The following is a 19,665-nucleotide window of genomic DNA, read 5'->3' on the forward strand; positions in this document are numbered from 1 at the left end:
AGTGGGATTGCTCACGGCACCTTGAAACATTTTTTTAATAAAGAAAAAGAAATAAAAAGAAAAGAGATCAGGTAAGTTCAGGCCAAAAAGAACGAAAGAGGAGAAAAAAAAAGCACTTAAGAATAGAAATTTGAACAAGACAAAATAAAATCATCACCATTCATTAAAGCACTTAGAAGGGCAAGCAAATTGTTGCGCGGGAGAGCGGCAGCAATGTCCTTACAGGCGATCCGGATTTAGCGCTGGCATTTCTCTTGTCAAAGAAAAGAAACAAAATAGGAAGCTACACTCCACCCGCTTCTACATAGTAGCTTTATCTGATGGGATGAAAGATAAAATTGGCCGATCCTTGTAGAATTCCAGCGGCGGTTGAGCTGCTACCGATTGCGTTATAATGGCAAAAGAGCATGTCTTGATCTAATCGCTAACTAGATGAACTAGCCATACATACATATAGGAGCTTATACTGCGCGTATAGACCGGCCTGCAGCTTTACACACACCAGGCAGCAGCCGCAGAAAAAAGCATATAGAAGAATTAATCCTCTATATTAAGTAGACATATATACCAGCTCTGAAGCCCAAATCCTGTTTTCCTATATGTTATGACATGGGAAAGAATTGTTGTGCCAGCTTGGGAGCAAAGTTAATGGAGAGCATATTCTTATTTCCGCCTTTAGCAAGTCTAACCATGCCTCAAGCCCAATCTCTATTTTATATAATGTTTCAAGCACTGAGCACACCATTAGCCAAGCTCTTATCGGAGGTGTTCTCTGTAATAGGCAGGTTGTAGGATATGACGCTAGAATCTCGCGATAGTGATCTTTTTTGCAAGAGCATTGTATGCATTATACCCCAACTCGATCCAATAGCAAATGGTGTGTATCCATTGGAAAGACGTCTTCCAATTTAGACAAATGGCCTCTCTTCAAGGGTAGATCATACATTCCTATTTCGATCATTGTATATTGGGCTCATTGTTTGCAGAACTGAGGGATATCGGCGGATGAGTCGGTTCAGTGTATACCGAGAAAATTGCAACTATATAAAGTCTTTCTTGTAACCTGTTTGTCTCATTGTCGTGCACAAGCAGAAGTCGTTCACACAGTACTCCAGGATCTACTGTCTTATTGATTCGAAACCTTCTCCGAATACATTTGGATTGCTCTTCACCAACCTCGTCTACTACCGTTCAAGATGAAGTCCCTCACTTTAGCCGCAAACCTGCTTTTGGTGGCCAGTGCCGCCTTGGCATCTCCTCTTGCTGCTCGCAAGCAGGCGGCTATGGATGCTATCCGTGCTAGGAATGCTGCTCGTCGCTCCAATAGATTCCAAGCCAGCTCTTCCAGTCATGTCAATGGCACTGCTGACGTGGAGTCTACGAACTGGGCCGGCGCCGCTATCACAACATCAGGCATTACTGAAGTTACTGGTACCTTCACGGTACCAAAGCCTAGCCCCCCATCTGGTGGAAATTCTGGCACTGAATACTGTGGTGCTGCATGGGTAGGAATTGATGGTTACTCTGATGCGGATCTCATCCAGACTGGTGTCCTCTGGTGCGTCCAAAATGGCCAGTACCTGTATGAGGCTTGGTATGAGTACCTCCCCGCTTCGTTGATCGCATACTCGGGGATTTCTGTAACTGCCGGATCGGTTGTTACCGTTACTGCCACCAAGACTGGCAGCAACAGTGGAGTCACGACATTGACGAGCGGCGGAAAGACTGTTTCTCACACTTTTACCAACCAAGGCTCACCCTTGCCTGGTACAAGCGCTGAGTGGATTGTCGAGGACTTTACCTCTGGCAGCTCATTAGTTCCATTCGCCAACTTTGGATCTGTTACCTTCACGGGATCAAGCGCTATCATTAACGGAGCAACTGTCACACCAGGCAGCGGGTCTTCGACAATTATTGATCTGGAAAACTCAAGCGGAAAGATCATCACATCAACAACAGTCTCTGGCGGCTCGGTGACTGTCAACTATGAATAAGTTTTGGGACAATTCAAATTTAACAAATCTTTGCGGGAGGATTATTGCACGCTTGTCAAGGTGACGGATTTGAAGAGCATAGATTCTAGATATGCCTGTTCGGATACATTAACATGAAAGCTACAAATTCAATTTTGAGATCAAGTGCCTGAAGATGAAACGACAAATCTTTGTCTTTGAGCAGTGAAATCTTTTACGACTAATAAGTGGTGTCGTGGCACAATAGTAAATCCTACCATGATATTGAACGGTCAAAATATGCTGTTGTCGGCATCGCAAACCCAGGAGTCAGCTTGAAACAGTATTCCTTCAGTTCAATGTTATTGCATGTAGTCATAGATCATGTGACCTATCTGTACTGGGTACTTGCTCATAGTCTTTTAAACCAGAATTTATATCTCTAAAATGGAACACTAGGATGCTAAAAGTAGAAGGCATTAATCGCAAGACAGAGCTTAACGAGAACCCCAATCTTCTACTACCTATGATGATGTGTGCTAGAGCCGGCGACGAAGAAACTCTCTTGATGCATCTCCCATTCCAAAGGGTATACTATACTAAGCTAACGTGTAGAACCAGAAAGCCAAAACATTAAACGTCTTTAGTGATATTCAAGATCGGATTAGCTAAGAGTGCAGATTTACATCTATTTCTAGCCATCATTATCTAGCAATGAGAGTCAAATGCTTGATAGCCAAAGTCGCCGTCAATTGACTTATGTTTAACCGCTTTATTTTCAACCACTGTGTATTCCACGAAATCTGAATGTAAGCTCTACTCAGTTATTCTATTCTTTTCACGGCCGGATGGCTCCAAACAGTGCTTTTCGCTATAGTGATGGTGTTCAAACTTATCGAATCATCTTGACGAAAAGGTAAAGCAAGATACAGATAAATGAGAACACTTCAGACTAGTTTCACGTATTGCCTATCGCGGACTGACTAACTCGACACACCTTCTTAGCTGTCTATATTTCGGCATGGCGTATAAACCTTCCACCACAGTCGATGTTATCATCCTCCACAGCATTCAAATGGACTACTACTATGCTTAACAGATGCGCTGTTAGTATTAATCTAACATCGGCAGGGTAAACAGCAAAATTTCCGTGTCTCGATGTGCAGAAAGCACAACTTCTTTGCCAGGCGAGACCCGTATCGCTGACTCTTCTTCCCACGGCTGCCCTTCTGCTTCACCCGCACCGCTCAAGATAAAAATCAGCTGTATTGCATTTTCTGAAGCGATAGAGAATTGCCCCAGCTTCTCCATCTTAATCATCTCTGCTCGGGTTTCGCGCTCAGTAAACACTCCAAGAGACTTCTTAAAAGTCATCCCGTCCGTGTTTGCTAAATTGTTTGCCGGGCGCCACGCATAGTTGACCGGACTCATGATGATAGGATCTTTGTAGCGACCGGGAGGGTAAATGAGTTGTCGACCATTGAACTTCTCCCACAGTGCCTCATATCCATCCTGTGGCTCATCAACTTCCTGTCGTCCGTTTCGATAAAATTTACCACCCTCAAAATAGCCGAGCTGGGCGAGCTCTTTCTGGCCTTCCTCTAATTGGCGGTAAGAAAGAAAACCTTGACCACTTGCTCCACCGAATTGTAAAATGAGAACCACTCGCTCCCCATCAGAATCCTTCTGCGGCCCGTAGTGGACGCCTTCGGGATGGTAGACAAGCTCCCCCTCAAAGGCATTTTTGTCAGGGCTGATGGAAATATCGCCCTTATAGGCGTAACGAAACTGGTCAAAGTTGTGTTTGTGGCGCGGAGAATAAAAGCCAATTGACCGGACAAGAGCGAGGAGGTGGTTCTCAGGGGTGTTTTCCTGACCAACGAACAGGTTTTTGAATGCTAGACCTTTATTACGGTGCTTTAGAGAGATGTCAGAAAAGGTCAAATCTTTGCCATGAACAATTTCCATTGTCACCCAACTGGTTACTCTTGATTATTGGGGATTTCAAAAATAATCTCACAAATATCTCCTAAAGTTATATTCTTTGAACCAGCAGAGTACTTTTATAGTTCGTCGCTCTAGCCCGGTTCAACGAAGGATTCATCGGCATTTATATCCGAGTCAAAGATTAGGCTACTATAGAAATTGCTACTTGCACTTTCCCCAACAGTGATTAACTTCCGGAGCATATTCCAGAAAGTGATGTCGATCCTTGTCTCCAAGTATCAAGCTTGCCTACATAGGTATATAATAGTCCACATACACAACACTTGAAAAATATATACTCGTGCCTCTAGCATATCAAATGTAGTGCTACAAAAGATATAAATACTTACTAATCAAATGGATGAAACAAAACTACTATTCAGTTTACAGCTATATATACCTATCGACCACTTTCTTAGCATGGTATAAAATGGCACTGGGTACATGTATCAATTATAATGAAAAACGTCATGAGCAGCACCGCAAATTATCCAGTAGAATTAGGGATGACGATGGTGTGGTGGAGAATTTCAATGGTTGGCCCGTATAAATCGGCTTTATACACCTTCGTGGGTCTCAAGACCAATGACTGACGCCATACAAAGCTAAAGTAGTTTCAAGAATCCTTCGCGCATGTAGCATAGCCATCACTAGCAAACGACACCGCATGACAAACGAGGAGTGCAAGCACGTATGACGTATCCTCTCTATACCTCGTAAGTTGCCCTGTTGTTAATTTTCTGTGGCTTGCATTTACATCAATATGCATTTATATACATAGCTATCTCTCATCGAGTATATACCGCCATGGCACCAAGTTGTTCATTTGCACGTGAATAGTTACATATGGTAACTATCTTATTCGTATTCTCATAAATAATCACGACTACAGCAATGTGGCAAAGCCCATTGTCCCATCATCCACATTGTGGTCAATGTATTTACCCTGGAAGAACGCCTGTCCAACCAGCCACTGGTTGCCAAACGCAGATGTCCCGTGGATGCTCGCCGTGCAGTTGTTGCCATTCTGGCTGAACGCAAGGGCTGCGGGCAAAATGTTGAAGTTGTGGCCATTGAATGCCAGTCCGATGGTGGGCGGCGCATTGCAGGCGTAGTAGCCAGTGATGCCGTTGCTGGTCTGCACCGCCTGGATGCCGGCCTGCTGGAACAATGTCTTGACCTGCGAAGTGGGCCCGAAAATGACAGTCGTGCCGGAATCTGTGATGATGGAGACGCTGGTGCGGACCGCCCTGCCATTCACTGTGACATCGCCGGTGACGATCCACTCGTCGCTGGCCGACACGGAGACCAAGTCGCCGCTGAACTGATCCGTCGCGACAGTGCCGTAGTAAAGCGTGCCGGTCTCGTCGGCATTGAGTGCCAGCCCGAAGCGGCAGGACGACAGCGAACCTTGGTCGCACAAGCTCTGGAAAAAGGGCGTTTGGTTGAGGGCGCTGCTGTCGATGCCTGCGTAGCCAATGAGGCCGTCGTGGGGAAACGTGGGCGGCGACTTGGGGTTGGTGACAACTCCAAGATACTGTTGCGAGACGGTCAGATTGGCGTCGTGTTGGGTGATGACATCCTGGTAGACTTTGCCCGACGCCTGCGGCTGGTCAGTGACAATTACCACGCTGCGATTGTGTTTACGCTCACAGAAAGTGTTCCAGATCCATCGGGGTTGGTCGTGGCATAGGAGATGCTGAAGGGCGTGTTGGTGTTCACCGAATTGGGGCCGGGCTTGTAGATGCCGGGGTTTAGAATAGCGTCAGAGGAGCCGGTATCGATCAGGATCTCCAGGTTGGGGCTGCCACCGATGGTGAAGTTGGAGAACCAGAAGCCCTATCTGGATTAGCATCTGTCTTCAGCCAAGGCGATAGATCAATGGCAATGTGCCAGTACCTGGTCAGCAACCAGATTGCCTGATGCCGCGGCCACCCGCCCCTTTGCTGCAGCTACGCTCTTTGCAGCTACGGCATCGACCTTCTTGAAGTGCAGCGGGTGCGAGAAGTCGGCCCTAACAGCCTGGAAGGCGGCCAACAGCGACAGAACCGTTTTCAGAGACATGGAGGGCTAGAATTCTCACAGAACCATGGACTGCCAAGAGATTTGGAGATTTACATGGGAAAATGTCCCGAGATCTATCTAGATATATGCATGCTCCGGCGCGTCCATCGCGCATAACTGACGAGAATCGTCATTGACGCCTATTCAGGGGCATGTGGACTTTTGTGACGCGCAGTTATGCTGACCTTCTCAATTGAGTGGTGAGTGGCCGCGGCAAGTCACATTGTAAACAAAGCCATGATTAATTTGGCTCAGATCAGCAAGGCAACTATCCAAAAGTCTTAGGTGCCCCATAATAGCATGTGAAAAGTCCCTTAAAAAGTTCCGGTTTATTATCCATTTTGACACGAAAATTCATGCACGTGATCTATGACAGATCAAGTCTCGAACGTACAAAGCTAAAGTTCGTGCTTGATTCACGCACCTATTAAAGGATAAAATGCTGATAATATCTCAATCCAAAGAATCTCCAATATACCCTTTGTTACATCGAGTGTGTGCCCTCGAGGTTCTGGACCCAGAAGTGTGGCTGCTGCCTTATACTACTAATCCGCATCTAAATCACTGCCGCATCTGGTGCAGATTCTGTCTTTAAGGGGCTGCTGTACCCTGTAAAGTCCGTATGGGTGTTAGAGAGAGTGCAAGAGTTGATTCATTGCTATCAAGTCCTTCACGATAGTGCGCTCGTATGTACCATGTTTACCATCACGCTTCACTGGGCTTTCGTGTGGGTAGCATTCATTTAGTCAGTGGTAAAGTCGTACCAAGCAGTTTAAGAATAATTCTTGGCTTCCTAGACAGGTTACTAGCTTTGAAGCTAAATTTCTAGCCCAGTGTAGACCAATCGCTATCTCGGCTGTAAGATCTAAATCCGATGCCTCCATAGATCTCAGAGTTAGCGATGCTTGTATCTTCCAATACAATAAACACTTGAGCTAAAACTCGTATCCAAATAGGTCAAAAATGATTTTATACTACTATCTAGCTCCAACATTAAATCCGAAAAACCGATTATGGGCTACGCTAGATCTGACTCGGACGAGCATAGCATTCTCAGACACGCCCGTGTATAACAGAAAAGATGATATAAAGGCATAACAGCTTGCTTTCAAGAATTTACCTTTTGATGTTCATTTTTTTCAGTTAAGAAGCAATTTGACTGAAACAAATGGGATATATGGGCTTGCTTTTAATTATCTATTATGAAATCTTCTGGAATTTGGACTACTTGGATTCATGTAGGTTCACAAGGGCTTTGAAGGTGTGAAATTCTCGATGTCACGTCCCTCATGTTCCATAGAGGTATATGAGATAACAATCTTCTCGCATATTTGTCAAGGGTTTTCAATTGAGGGAACAACATACCGACTGTGATATGCTAATACGATTACATATAATGGGGCGTCAAATCCATCTGGCCGTGAGGCTTGGGTCTCGACCTTCATGGCCAGCGAAACGCGTAAGGGGCCAATGCTTGTAAAAAATTTTCGTCATCTTACTCACCGGCCAGCAAAGCCCATGTCATAGTTGTGGTATAGAAGAGAAATAAAGTGGCGGTAACAGATACCTCCAAATTGCTAGTCTATCTAGCAAGTGCGCGAAGTAGTTGGAACTATATTTGCGAGCTGGGCTACTAGCATTGGCATAGCCACCCCCATCGGCTCCCTGCCGAAATTTTTTTCTTCCAGCACAAAATGCCTCACGTTATAATTGCTGATATCAAAGGGAAAAGAAATTTTTGGGGAGCTAGAGGGCTGAGGGCCGAATGTGACGGGGCCGCTTATCCGCTGCCTGGCGCTGTTAGCGGTGTAAACTCGAAATGTTCATAGTCCACTAGTACTTGCAGTTTTATATATAAAATATTCTTCTTGGCCCTTCTCTTTTTTGCTTCAAAGCAACATCACAACAACTAATTTGTGACATCAAAGTTTAAGCATTCTCTGATACTTTCTTGCAAACGGTTATTAATTTTTAACAACCAACTCTGGCTTTCCAGGCTCCTTACTGTCCACAATACGAAAATATCAACGTTTCGTGGTCCAATTTGTGCCACGAAACCACAACACTGGCGAACTTCATCTTGACCAAGAGGCATATTCTTTCTGCCTCGGCTCTATTCGAAGCTGCCGATGAGCTTTGGCCGCCTTAGGTCGATGGGTGTGAACTTGATGGAAGTTTCGGCGTGAATAATTCGGGCCTGATTGCAGGCCGTCGAAGGTGAAGCTCGAAGAGTTATCATAAGCTTTAAAATTAGTTTGACAGAGTAAGCCCAAGATATTAGGCGGTGGTTGAATGAATCTAACACGTCTTGCTATTGTGTAGGAAAATTCTTATTCGGTCCTCGTTCAATAAACTCCAACGATGTTTAAGCAAATAATGAATTTCTTTGCTTCTCCTGGAGCCAAAGGAGCCATTGAAGATGCTGCACCGACTCAGTACATTTTCACTGGCCCTGTTGCCTCCGAAGAAAAGAAATCAATTTTTATTGATGAAGTAGAGCAAGGTACACCTGCAAAAAACATCACTGGCTATATCGATCGTGTGAAGAAGGGTAGGCTTGACCGGTGGCTTGATAGAGTTGTCAAGGCATCCGGCTCTCAGACAGTCTTCTTCATCATGATTGCAGGTCTCCTCGTTTGGGCTTTCCTTGGCATCCCCTATGGCCAAACCGACAACTGGGCTGCAGTCATCTCCGACGTGCAAGCCATTATTAGCTACTTCTTTGACTCGCTCCTTATGCGTCAACAACTCAATGGCTATGAAAGGCAGGTTCGGATCTCCGCAAGCTTGAGGTCTCGCGTCCACAGCCAGAAACGTATGCTGCGACAGATTCTCGCCAGCAAACGTTACAAGAAGCCATCTTTTGAGGAGATTCAGAATTTCCACTCAGACAAATTCGATCTCAATCTACCTCAAGAGAACTGGATTAACCGTGCTTCCAATCGCACTGCGGTAGTTCTAGGTCACTTTGGTACTATCTGCCTATACTGGATTTGTATCTTCATCTGGCTCGGCTTCGGACAATACTGCGACTGGAGTGATCGCTGGCAGCTCTATATCAATTCTGGAACCTCGGCGCTAATGATACTGATCTTTACCTTTTTGGCCAATATTCGCGAACGCCATGATGAATATGTCGAGAGGTGCATGAATTGCATCTTTGAGGTCGATTCCGACGTCGAGCTGAAACTCCGCATTCTCAGTGGCGACACCGAACCAAATCCCACAATCGTTATCCCTGCGCCTCCCTTAGGCTCTTTTCAGCGAATCATCTTTTATTATGCAGATGTTGTTGGAACTCTCGTCGGAATCGCACTGCTGTTCATTGTCTTGATTATTTGGGCCGGCATTGGTCCTGTCATGCAGTGGAACAACAACTGGTGGCTGTTCATTGGCACCTACGCGGGTTTGATCGGATTGATTGACGGCTTTGTCCTCCGAAACGTTCAACAGCGGCTACATCAGTATGAACGGCTTGCTCTCGAAGAGGCCAAACTTGAGGATATAGGTCTATCAGACGACATTGGAGTGCCTGCGCCAGAGAAAACCAAGGTCAACTACAGCTCTATCAACTATCGTCTTTCTAATAAAATGGGTATTATCTGCGCGCACGAGGTCACTGTCATGCTGGGCATCTTGCTTGTCATAGGCCTTGTTATTGGAGCCAGCGCAATGAGATGGACTCTTACCGGACAATTAATTTGCAACATTCCTCCAAGCATCATCGAGTCGTTCTTCATGATGATCCTAATCACTGGTCACAACCTTTCGGAAGCTGACTGGCGCGCAGATTTGCTCCATATGTACTTGTGGCGTTTGCGACTCTATGCGTTTGTTGACCAATTGACAGACGAACCTGGCGAATGTAGTGACATTCAAAGACACTAAGCGCTCAAATGAACCGTAGCAGGTGAGTGCTACGGTTCAGAAAATAAGAATAGGGTACTCTGTACTCGTATTCTATCAATCAATTGGCTATCTTGAAGTATCAACTCTCATCAGCCTACTTATCTTTGTTGCTGGCTTTCCGCTACTTTTCTTATTCCAGAGCTCGTTCAATTTTCTTCTTCGAATTTGAAAGTTCATATAGGCCAGGCTGTAGTTGACCGAACGACTTTAAGCGCCATTCAGGTAGATAATAAAAAAACTTTTTTTTTCTCCCCGCCTTTGTAATCCTCACCATGTGTAATTCATCAGCTACGCGGCCACGCATATTGTTTTCGCATCTTACTTCACAATCGATCCTCGTCATATCTGAGTATCCAATGCCGCATTAAAAAAAAATTGTAGGACATACTGCATTACCTTTTGTTTTTCTGTAATCCGCTTGTGGTATACTAGAAATTTAGCCAATGCGGAATCGTACATCTACAGATATGACACAAAACCTGCTAGCGCTTCAAGATCTTCTGGGAGCTGCTTAACGTCCAACGCCTCCATCTCCTATCCTAAGACACAGCGTCAAAGACAAAAAGGATTAACAAAAAGTAAAAACATACAACAGCCGGTGTTCGCTGATGGTCACCCACTCAACTACTAATCTGCCGGTTAGTGGCTTGTCTATGGGGGAGCAGACGGGACCCCGAATTCTCCACTACCTATGGTCGTATGTGATAATGGAAAGGCTAATGGTGGATTATAAGAGACAACATATGAGTAAGACCCAAAGACCACTCATAAGGGTTCCTGTTCATTTGATACTGATTCCGCTAAGCAGATTCAACAATTTTGTATCACAAATAGTATAAACTAGTCCCTAATTCATAGTCCTATTTCTGAACTGTTTGTATTGGTGGATGTACACGGTTAATTGTCTAAATATTGACAAACTTGGAGCTTGTCAGTGAATGAAGGAAGCATGAGACTAGAGTAGACCTAGTGGGCTGAGATCTCTCTTATGCTATGTCTTCTATTACCCTTAACATCTATTGGAATTCTATTAGGAATTTTCTATATTATCCTTAGATTTACTTGCATCTTTTCTGCGTGATATTGGAAGAAGTGGTAAAATCCCTGCCATCGCCAGACCAGGATTCAAGTGGCCAAGGTAAGAATGCCGCCCTCAGTAAACTTTATCCCTCTCGACTTTTCATCTTGATGTTTTTCCAAAGGAATATGATTCTGTCGACGCTCTTCTACTTTTTAGAAAACGAAAAGGTGAGCAGGCTGGAGTGATGCGACAACATGCTAAGATGTAAACATATTCACCCTTAGGCATGTATATTAGACTGAAACAGTAATAGTCTTTACAAAGCTATACTAGAGGTATCGTAATAATAATAATATTAATATTATTTTAAAATGAAAAAGAAGACCATTTTTATTTATAAAGCTTAGTTTAGAAATTTAAAATATAATATTTGCCCTGATTCACCACCTTGCAATCTTGAACGCTACAAGGTACTTCATCAGTCCTGCTTGGACGGTACTGCGTGGGTAAGAATATTAAGTTCTTATTATCCCACATAATCCACTCACGGTTATTGCTGATACTATACTGATATCCTTCTGGGAGTGTTTTGCGAGTTAAAGTCCCCTTTACTGGACTTATCATTATATCTGACTTAGATGTGGGAGGTGTTTTTATTAAGATTGGCCAGGCTCCTATTTCGGTCATCAGCATACTTGGATTACCTTCAATGAACTGAAGCGACCTGAAGAGCTGCAGTTGCTTTTCGGGGGCTATAACTTGCTCGCAAGTCTGAGTTTTGATGTTCAGGATCCTGACCACCCCTCCGACCTCACAGGATAGAATTCGCTTTTCGTCTGCAGCGAAAGCAAGGTCTCTGATGCTCTCTTCTGAGGCAAAATCGATAGTAGTCTCTGGCTTTTCTTGATCTCCATTGTTTGAATTCAAGTTCCAGATTAAAATCTGAAGGTCGTCGCCACTCGACGCTAAGTATTTTCCCGTTGGAGAAAAGGTGACAGCATAGACGTAGTCTCTGTGACCATTGCGGCCAGCGAAGAGTCTATGCTCTGTGACGTCGCTGTCATTATCGTCATCTTCGGCGAGCGGAAGCCTAGATATGTCCCATAATCGAACTGACCTATCGTCAGATGCTGACGCCACGAGTTTCCCATCTGGGGACACCACGGCACATCGTACCCAGTCTTGATGGCCTCGCAGACGGTGCTTTATGGCTCGGCCTCGTATGTCCCAGACACGAGCCGTCCCATCTTTAGAAGCTGAGACCAGAATGTCGTCGTCGTAAGAGAAATCCAATTATGTGATATTGGCTTCATGCTCTGAGAACGAGCATATGATATGCCCTGTATCGCAGTCCCAGAGACAGATTTTGCCGTCAGAAGATGCTGAAGCAAATAGCCCCCCATCTGGTGCGAAGGCAACAAAACTGAGGTTAGTGGAATGCCCTATTTCGGGGGATGGTGTCATGGGCCAATTTGCATCATTCAAAACAGCATCAGCCGTCTGTGGGATGCTCATATCCCAAACCCGTACTGTTGAGTCGCTCGACGATGATACCAAGCGCTGTCCATGAAGTTCGAAATCTAGCGAGAATATTGAGGCACTGTGTCCGCGCAAGACTCTCTCGATCGCGTAACTAGGAATCATAGTAGCATTCCATGGTAGGCCGTGTGACTCGATGTGGCAGCAAGCCATATTCACCCATAAGAAGTTGAGAGGAGCTACAGCTGAAAGCTTAGCATTTACTTGACTTTGAAACGGCTCCCTGAAGCCAGCCCTCTTGGCTAGCTCGGCCACTTTCAGAGATATATATTTTTTGATGACTCCATCTTTCAAGTGATTTGAGTAGCGCTCATCATCAATTTTCAGCGTCATTTCATTGGTTGGAGTAAGTCCTATCGTAGCCTCTTTGCAGTCATCAGGAACCTTCTCGCGGTCAACGGAAATCAGCCATTTTATATGTGGTGATAGTTGCGCAGTTTTCTTGATCAGCCGAAGCATATCGTCTATAGGTGAGCCATAGCGGCGCACCGACTCTGAATCGTCATTGGTGTGTAGCTCCTCATTGGCATTTACGCATAATTCATCAATGGCATCAACGATGACGTACGTCAAGCCAAACTTTGTGCCGTCTCTGTGGCTATCATCAATCATCTCATAAAGCACGGTAGACATTGCGTAAAAGTCACTTAAATCGTTGAACGTGTCTCGGCCGGTGGAACGAAACTTTTCCTCCATATGCTCCACGAGAGACGGCTGCGACTTAAGTATTTGCCAAATTAGACTCTTGATAGCCTGCGTCACATAACCATGCGGCTGGTGACGGCCGTCACAAAATAAATACGCCAGATTGAATTTATCAATGCTGGACATTGTTTTTGCCTCCTCTAAAAGTCCTTGAGCCGTGGCACGCATAAGCATCGTCTTGCCAGCTCCAGGAGGGCCCGTAACCCAGAGCACGCGGCAGCCATCTCCGGCTAGATCCTTAGGCTTCCGCGAAAAGAATCTTTTGTATTCTTGGGTATCTCTTGCCCAGTCGTAGAAAAAAGGATAAAATTCTTTCTCTTCCAGATTGTGCTTCGTTTCGAACAGAGGCGGCACAATGGGCTGCAGTTTTCTCCGTAGGTTGTACAATCGCTCTTTGACTGCTTCGGGCACTTCATTGTCTGCTTGCAACATTTCTCTGGATGATTTAACTTTATCAACCAGTAGTACTAACGAGCGGAAAATAAACGATAAGATCAAGGAGCTTCATCTATATTCTAGTGGCAAGAGAGCTGCCATCGATCACTGGCTAGGGGATGATGGTATTCCCACTCTTACTAAGGCAAGTTTGTTCCTCGCTTTCCCACGTTCATCTTGGCCGCTTTCTAGCCATTAGTCTAGGGGTTCTGATCAAAGCTAACAATCAAATACCCAAAGTTTAGCTGGAGAAACTTCATATCCATATCGTTCGGGTACGGTAGCTCCATCTCCATTCTAATACATGTCTTAATAGGACAGAGCTAATGCATTTCTCATTCCAGGAAACGGTATCTGAAGAATATTGCAAAGACATCATTACGTTCATCATAAATGGCTTGGTCAAAATGAAGAAAAGGTATAGAGACCGACATACATGCAACTTCAAATTGGATTTTGGGACGGTGGACTCCGTATTTTGGAATCCAACTCACACGCTAGTGGACTTGGATGAGATGTAAGTCTTACAAGCCTTCTCCAAAGCACGGCCGCTTTGTGACCTTGAGACGTGTTGCTATTATCGCGCTACGAACTGGCTTTTGCTAATCAATGTAATTCTACACAGTGCACATCGGATCACTCCCAGGCTGGCCAAATTCCTCAAGAGCCTTAGAGATTTTGTCCCTCTCAGAGAGAAAAATGCTGGCCAGGAGATCCGCCGAACTCGAGTGGCAATTATCGATAATGGTATACTGAGCATCACACCAAGATCATATGACAAGGCCGCAGATATGAGGGCGAGGCAGAACAAAGACGGTGTTGAAGACAACGCTTCTATCAGATCTCCGGGTGTAAAGGGTGTCTTCAATTTCTCAAATGCTAAAGAAAAGAGTACTCCAGCTTTAGACGATGATCAAAAATATGATGCAACCGGACGCAAGAGCCTTTGGTCCAGCATCAAAGCAGGACGCTCTTTTGTGGATGATGGATCAAAAGTCTACCCATGGCTGTTTGCGTCTGATCCTCATGGTACGCAGATGGCGAACCTGATATGCGCTATGGATCCATTCTGTGAACTATATGTGGCAAGGGTCGCTGAAGGCAAGTATGGTATCACACCAGACAGGGCTGCCAGGGTAAGTGTCTTATGAAGGACATCCTATTTGGTTATTTAAAGTTTAAAGATTGTCCTGACGCTACTATAGGCCATCGAATGGGCTCTTGAAAAAGAGGTAGACATCATTTCCATGAGCATCGCCCTTCTGGACCGTGGAAAGGATGACTTGGAACACTGGGTTAGTAAGGCCAAGGAAAAGGGAGTTATTATTGTCTGCAGCACCCATGACGAAGGAACGAGGTTGCCAACATCGTACCCGGCTTATTGGAAACCGGGGCTCGTAATCTCAGCCTGCGATGAGTATGGTCGGCTACTCCGTGATATCGACGAGCAACAGTACGACTACAGGATCCAGGGACAGAACGTGGCAGCTGATGTCATACCCTTTGTCGAGTCAAGTGATTCTCTCACTGGCAGCTCTGTCTCGACGGCACTCGCCGCGGGCCTGAGCTCACTCATCCTAACCTGCTATAAGCTAGCCCGCCTCCAACGTAAGGAACCAGGAGCGGAGTGTGGGCAAGGTATGCCACCATCGCGAGGGATGTTGGACAGCCCAGGAAAATTCCCTTACGCGGAAGGCCAACTGAACCTGGTAAAAGATTACCTGGCGAAGATGGTAGTTAATAACACCAAACATATAATGCTGGAAAAGTTCGGAAACATTGACTCTACTACAAAGGAAGGTGATGAAATAGATTCCAGAAAGGTCTTACAAGACTCATTCGGCATGCAGAGTTAATGTAGTTCCAAAGAGTTGAAATAGGAAGAGGTACATCCGGGTTAAAAAGTGGACATTCTTTATTGTATTAGATTATATATATATATATTTTTGGTTAAGCCTTATAGCTTGCTATAGGGATGTGCTTTTTCCATATGTCATGATTTAATAATAAGCTAAATTTATTTTTGCCACCGTTATATACCGAACATAATTTTCCATAACTGCAAATCTTTCAGTTGCGGTTGCTCCAACAAGAAGCCCATTACATCTGACCAAAGCTTGTTAGAACCATATTAGGAATACCTTTGCCAGCTATAAGAGATATCTTGTCCCGCAAATTCCGTAACTCCCATATCGTGGAGAGGATCCATTGGGGACTGACTCGTACTTCATGAATCAAGAATTTAGAATTTAATTATTAAAGGTTTTATAAACCATAACGTTCAATATATGTTATACGTTTGAAGAGCTTTAGAAGCAAAAGCATTATCAGGAGTTTACCCAATTTTGCAGCAGGAAGGATTATGTTTTATAATATATGTCTTTTTAGCTTAACTCTATAACCCTAGGTTAAAAAAAAAAGCCCTAATACTAAAATTTACAGTGTCCTACTCTTAGGCAATACATCGTTTACTTAGCTGCGACTGGAAGGGGCTATCACAGCCCAATCTTACGGCCGAAACATCTCCAACACCCCAACATATCATCAGCACTAGCAACATAGGATAGGCTTTACCTTTTTGGAATAGTAAGCATACGTAATGTAATATATTAGTGAGAATGTCCGTGCCGATATAAGGTACAGGAGACTTCCATTTAATCCCAACCCAAACTTAACTACATTACAAAGTGTCGATTTCCTGGAATATTATACCACTTCATTCAAAATATTTCGTGATTATGCAGTTCAAAAATCCACTTACCAAAGATCCGCAAGGCTCTGAAGCTATTGACCGAGACTACTATCAACGCAAGCCAAAGCCGCTCCCATCGGATCCAGCCATACGTTCTCTAATCCAGGCTGTGTTAAAAGATGGATATGTAGTCATTCCCAACGCCTTTAGTGAAGCAGAGGCCCTTGAAGCAAAGGCAGAGATTGATCGGCTTCATGGCCAGAGCCCACGCATTGGCCGCGACTCATTTGACGGGTTCAAGACGAACCGTATCTTCGCTTTACTGAACAAAACGCGCGTGTTTGACAAGTTTTGCTTGATACCCCAAGTCCACGCACTCAACGAGTTCTTCTTGGACGACGATTACCTTATTTATATTATGGAGACCATCACTATCAATCCTGGCGAGAAGGCTCAGGTGCTACATCACGATGATGGTGTCATTCGGCTGCCGAGACCGCGGCCTCCTGTCACAGCTGCTACCATGATTGTGCTGGATGACTACACTGAGATAAATGGCGCTACGAGAATTATTCCCGGAAGCCATCTCTGGGGCAGCGACAGATTGGGCGAGGAGTCAGAAGCCAAGTCAGTGGTCTGCCCGAGGGGCAGTGTAATTTATTTCCTCGGCACGACATGGCACTCTGGCGGAGCAAACAGGAGCGACAATCCACGATATGCTGCAACGATTCAGTACTGCCAGCCCTATATTCGGCCGTTGGAGAACTTAATGCTCGCAGTGGATCCCAGAAAGGCACTATCAGGCGAGATTCCGAGGAAGATTGTCGATATGATGGGGTATCGCAGTGCTATTCCTTTCGTGGGCTATGGTAAGGTCCCTTCAATGGAGAGGGGTTGTCTTCACGAGTCATAGAGAGCAAATGCTAACAGCGAGTGAATCATAGCCGATGGGCTGAATCCTAGAAAAGCCACAAATCGGTTGATTCGGTGGTTACAGGGTCCTGTGGACTATAATCCTCCTACTTTTGCCAAAGAATCTGGTGAAAAGGAAAAGAGAATCCTGAGCAAGCTGTGAAGCCTGTGATAAGTCCTCGGTAGAAACAGTTGTGTCCACTTGTATGATGTGCCAAAAAAGCTATCTTGCAACGACAGGTTGTCTGCTGGCTACATTATTGTTTCTTCACTTCTGTTTAGGCTGGCCTCCTATGTCAGCTTACATCTATTAGACCGCGGGTGCGGGCGTCTTAGGGCTCACTAATACCCTGGGTATGTCAACTGAATTGATTGGCTTGAACTTTAATTGTAGAACTAAGCAGAAAGAAGGTGTTGTAGGTCCACTTGGTTGTGTATTAATTGGACCTCCAGTGCTTAGAAAGCCTCATGCTGTTGTATGCCGAGGAGATAGGTAGACTAATAAGATATCAGTTGTAGGTGTTGGACTTGTTCTATGTGCCAAGAAAAAAGTGTGTGGTTAGTTTCCTATCTAGACACTTAATACATATTTCTATTTGAAGCAAGTCTACTGCACACATCGCCTATTACTAGGTTTCAAGGTGATAAAATGTAGCCTTACAACATTCGTCAATTTTTATTACCCCTCCTGGGCATTTCCCGTTCATTCTTTTACAGCCTATATTATCAGGTACCACTGAATCGTAATGCCATATCCATTATAAAGACTAAAAACGAAAGAAAGAGAGAACGAAAAAAAAAAAAAAAAGATTAAAGGTTAAAAGAAATAAAGAGGCGTAATATAATAGGGTTGGATTCTCTGAGCACATTTATAAGCCATCTATTTCTCTAAATAAACCTTCCATCCAATCTCCTGGAGCTTCGCAGCCTTTGCTTCGACCTCATCACCCATAACCCTCATGAAATCCGCCATAACTTGCCTATATTCCGCATCACTAGCCAAAAGGATTCGCACAGCCATGATACCAGCATTAGTCGGGTTGCTAATGCCTACCATAGCGACGGGGCAGCCACGCGGCATCTAAACGATGCTCAAGAGACTGTCGTTAACATCCAGATGGGCACGCCAAAAGCGGGGCACGCCAGCAGCTGCGATCTAGACGCGAATGCTGCTCGACTAGCGTCAGACTTGGTTAGTTTGCTCATGGTGTTTGGTGTGAGATGCGCGGAGTTGATATTGAAGTCGTGGGGAACGCGGAAACGCTCGAGAATCTCGAAAGCGCCGCAGAGAACTTGGAGGTCTGAATCAGCGCCCATGTTAACCACGACCCAGAGGGTTGGTGATGTTTCGCGATAGTGCTGGGGAGGAAGTGGTTGGTTGTACTGCTAGAACAGCGCTGGGACAGAGCTGCACGGACTTTATGTCAAGACGAGCTTGGCGAATGCTATCGACCCCTTTGATCAGGGACGCAGCTAGCTGTTCGAGGTTGATATTAGAAGAGAGAAAAGTGACGGTAATATACCCAATTTTACGGGGGGGCTTGGGTATTTTGCCGTAGAGGTGCAGGCAAATATCCATGTCTGGCTCAAAAATGCTGTGTATCTGATCGACAAGAGCGTCGTAGGATACATCTTGAACACCTCCGAGAATGCCAAGCATGATTTCTCCAGAAACGTGAGATTTCAATTTGATAGACTGTGGGATAATGTTAAGTATAGAGTAAAGCTTTGCTTATACCGGGACATGTAGGGAACAGCTTCAATAGTACAATGGCCAGAATTATGCCTGTGGATATCGAGCGTCAGTTGGAATTGCCTTTCGAAGTAGAACCCGGTTTTTAGACCAAATCACTTGCGGTATTGGAGTTACTCTACAAAGTTCATCTGAAGCATGGTGGGCGTGATGTAGCAAGCGGTTCTCATGTAGCTCGAAGAAACCTACTATTAAGGAGAAGAAACATGACGGCAAAGATGCTTCGCGACCCTTAGGCGTCCATATGATCACAAAAGCCCATCTCTCTGGCGGCCCTACATGCCTCAGCAGATATTTGTCGCGGAGAGTAGAAGACCTTAGTGCAAATGCTGTCCTCATGTATAGTTTTAATAGCAGGATAGGGATAGGCACATACATCCCTCAACTTGCTTTGATCATTCTCCGCCCTCAGGCCCATGAAGGAAAGCTGCTGCTTGAATGGCTGAATCTTTTCGGCCTATATTGGCAGCTTTCCCATGACTTGGGAAGCCTACTCAAATTCCTCGGGGCCGTTCACTTCGCCACGTCAGTCGTAAGACCCCTTTGTGTCTTGACCATGAACGGGAAGCCAAATGCCTCGCCGAATTCGATGCCCATCTCCGGCTGAATTGGTATATTGATCTTCTTAAAATATTCCTTCTGTTGATACTTGTCCTAGATTAGGCAGAGGATCTCCCATGACGGTTTCACGGACACC

General features: G+C 45.0%; 10 protein-coding genes across 10 annotated transcripts; 5 read left to right on the top strand and 5 right to left on the bottom strand.

Moving 5' to 3' along the window:
* The first annotated feature begins 1,104 nt into the window (after nucleotides 1–1,104).
* On the top strand, nucleotides 1,105–2,306 carry TrAFT101_011673 (uncharacterized protein). Its single transcript, XM_024906936.2, has one exon. The coding sequence runs from the start codon at nucleotides 1,197–1,199 to the stop codon at nucleotides 1,992–1,994; it is 798 nt and encodes a 265-aa protein (XP_024757902.1). The 5' UTR covers nucleotides 1,105–1,196; the 3' UTR covers nucleotides 1,995–2,306.
* Nucleotides 2,307–2,928: 622 nt separating this feature from the next.
* TrAFT101_011674 (uncharacterized protein) lies at nucleotides 2,929–3,924 on the bottom strand. The gene has a single exon (XM_024902716.2). It carries the CDS (start codon nucleotides 3,918–3,920, stop codon nucleotides 3,066–3,068), a length of 855 nt encoding a protein of 284 aa, XP_024757901.1. The 5' UTR covers nucleotides 3,921–3,924; the 3' UTR covers nucleotides 2,929–3,065.
* Nucleotides 3,925–4,477: 553 nt separating this feature from the next.
* TrAFT101_011675 (uncharacterized protein) lies at nucleotides 4,478–6,092 on the bottom strand. The gene is made up of 3 exons (XM_024902715.2): nucleotides 5,838–6,092; nucleotides 5,592–5,777; nucleotides 4,478–5,541 (listed from the first exon to the last, which is right to left on the bottom strand). The coding sequence occupies exons 1-3, from the start codon at nucleotides 6,000–6,002 to the stop codon at nucleotides 4,825–4,827; spliced, it is 1,068 nt and encodes a 355-aa protein (XP_024757900.1). The 5' UTR covers nucleotides 6,003–6,092; the 3' UTR covers nucleotides 4,478–4,824.
* Nucleotides 6,093–7,873: 1,781 nt separating this feature from the next.
* Nucleotides 7,874–10,166, top strand: TrAFT101_011676 (uncharacterized protein). Its single transcript, XM_024910719.2, has 2 exons — nucleotides 7,874–8,265; nucleotides 8,325–10,166. The coding sequence occupies exon 2, from the start codon at nucleotides 8,364–8,366 to the stop codon at nucleotides 9,888–9,890; it is 1,527 nt and encodes a 508-aa protein (XP_024757899.1). The 5' UTR covers nucleotides 7,874–8,265; nucleotides 8,325–8,363; the 3' UTR covers nucleotides 9,891–10,166.
* A 2,059-nt stretch (nucleotides 10,167–12,225) lies between these two features.
* Nucleotides 12,226–13,608, bottom strand: TrAFT101_011677 (uncharacterized protein; the record flags this gene model as incomplete). Its single annotated transcript, XM_066129334.1, has 1 exon — nucleotides 12,226–13,608. One exon carries the CDS (start codon nucleotides 13,606–13,608, stop codon nucleotides 12,226–12,228), a length of 1,383 nt encoding a protein of 460 aa, XP_065985466.1.
* Nucleotides 13,609–14,018: 410 nt separating this feature from the next.
* TrAFT101_011678 (uncharacterized protein) lies at nucleotides 14,019–15,467 on the top strand (the record flags this gene model as incomplete). The annotated part of the gene is made up of 3 exons (XM_066129335.1): nucleotides 14,019–14,128; nucleotides 14,237–14,747; nucleotides 14,817–15,467. 3 exons carry the CDS (start codon nucleotides 14,019–14,021, stop codon nucleotides 15,465–15,467), a joined length of 1,272 nt encoding a protein of 423 aa, XP_065985467.1.
* Nucleotides 15,468–16,316: 849 nt separating this feature from the next.
* TrAFT101_011679 (uncharacterized protein) lies at nucleotides 16,317–17,378 on the top strand (the record flags this gene model as incomplete). Its single annotated transcript, XM_024902714.2, has 2 exons — nucleotides 16,317–17,172; nucleotides 17,248–17,378. Exons 1-2 carry the CDS (start codon nucleotides 16,350–16,352, stop codon nucleotides 17,376–17,378), a joined length of 954 nt encoding a protein of 317 aa, XP_024757895.1. The 5' UTR covers nucleotides 16,317–16,349.
* A 540-nt stretch (nucleotides 17,379–17,918) lies between these two features.
* On the bottom strand, nucleotides 17,919–18,272 carry TrAFT101_011680 (uncharacterized protein; the record flags this gene model as incomplete). The annotated part of the gene is made up of 2 exons (XM_066129336.1): nucleotides 17,919–17,933; nucleotides 18,114–18,272. The coding sequence occupies 2 exons, from the start codon at nucleotides 18,270–18,272 to the stop codon at nucleotides 17,919–17,921; spliced, it is 174 nt and encodes a 57-aa protein (XP_065985468.1).
* A 261-nt stretch (nucleotides 18,273–18,533) lies between these two features.
* Nucleotides 18,534–18,875, bottom strand: TrAFT101_011681 (uncharacterized protein; the record flags this gene model as incomplete). Its single annotated transcript, XM_066129337.1, has 1 exon — nucleotides 18,534–18,875. The coding sequence occupies one exon, from the start codon at nucleotides 18,873–18,875 to the stop codon at nucleotides 18,534–18,536; it is 342 nt and encodes a 113-aa protein (XP_065985469.1).
* A 337-nt stretch (nucleotides 18,876–19,212) lies between these two features.
* Nucleotides 19,213–19,575, top strand: TrAFT101_011682 (uncharacterized protein; the record flags this gene model as incomplete). Its single annotated transcript, XM_066129338.1, has 1 exon — nucleotides 19,213–19,575. The coding sequence occupies one exon, from the start codon at nucleotides 19,213–19,215 to the stop codon at nucleotides 19,573–19,575; it is 363 nt and encodes a 120-aa protein (XP_065985470.1).
* Nucleotides 19,576–19,665: the final 90 nt, after the last annotated feature.

Source organism: Trichoderma asperellum, chromosome 7, assembly GCF_020647865.1.
Source record: "Trichoderma asperellum chromosome 7, complete sequence".
Classification (NCBI taxonomy): Eukaryota; Fungi; Ascomycota; class Sordariomycetes; order Hypocreales; family Hypocreaceae; genus Trichoderma; species Trichoderma asperellum.

What these genes read in the sequence shown, in the direction of transcription:
- TrAFT101_011673 (XM_024906936.2), top strand. Translation starts at nt 1,197, where the DNA reads ATGAAGTCCCTCACTTTAGCCGCAAACCTGCTTTTGGTGGCCAGTGCC.
- TrAFT101_011674 (XM_024902716.2), bottom strand. Translation starts at nt 3,920, where the DNA reads ATGGAAATTGTTCATGGCAAAGATTTGACCTTTTCTGACATCTCTCTA.
- TrAFT101_011676 (XM_024910719.2), top strand. Translation starts at nt 8,364, where the DNA reads ATGTTTAAGCAAATAATGAATTTCTTTGCTTCTCCTGGAGCCAAAGGA.
- TrAFT101_011675 (XM_024902715.2), bottom strand. Translation starts at nt 6,002, where the DNA reads ATGTCTCTGAAAACGGTTCTGTCGCTGTTGGCCGCCTTCCAGGCTGTT. An exon ending in GCAATCTGGTTGCTGACCAG is followed by an intron (nt 5,778 to 5,837) that starts GTACTGGCACAT and finishes TAATCCAGATAG; the next exon opens with GGCTTCTGGTTCTCCAACTT. An exon ending in ATGGATCTGGAACACTTTCT is followed by an intron (nt 5,542 to 5,591) that starts GTGAGCGTAAAC and finishes GACCAGCCGCAG; the next exon opens with GCGTCGGGCAAAGTCTACCA.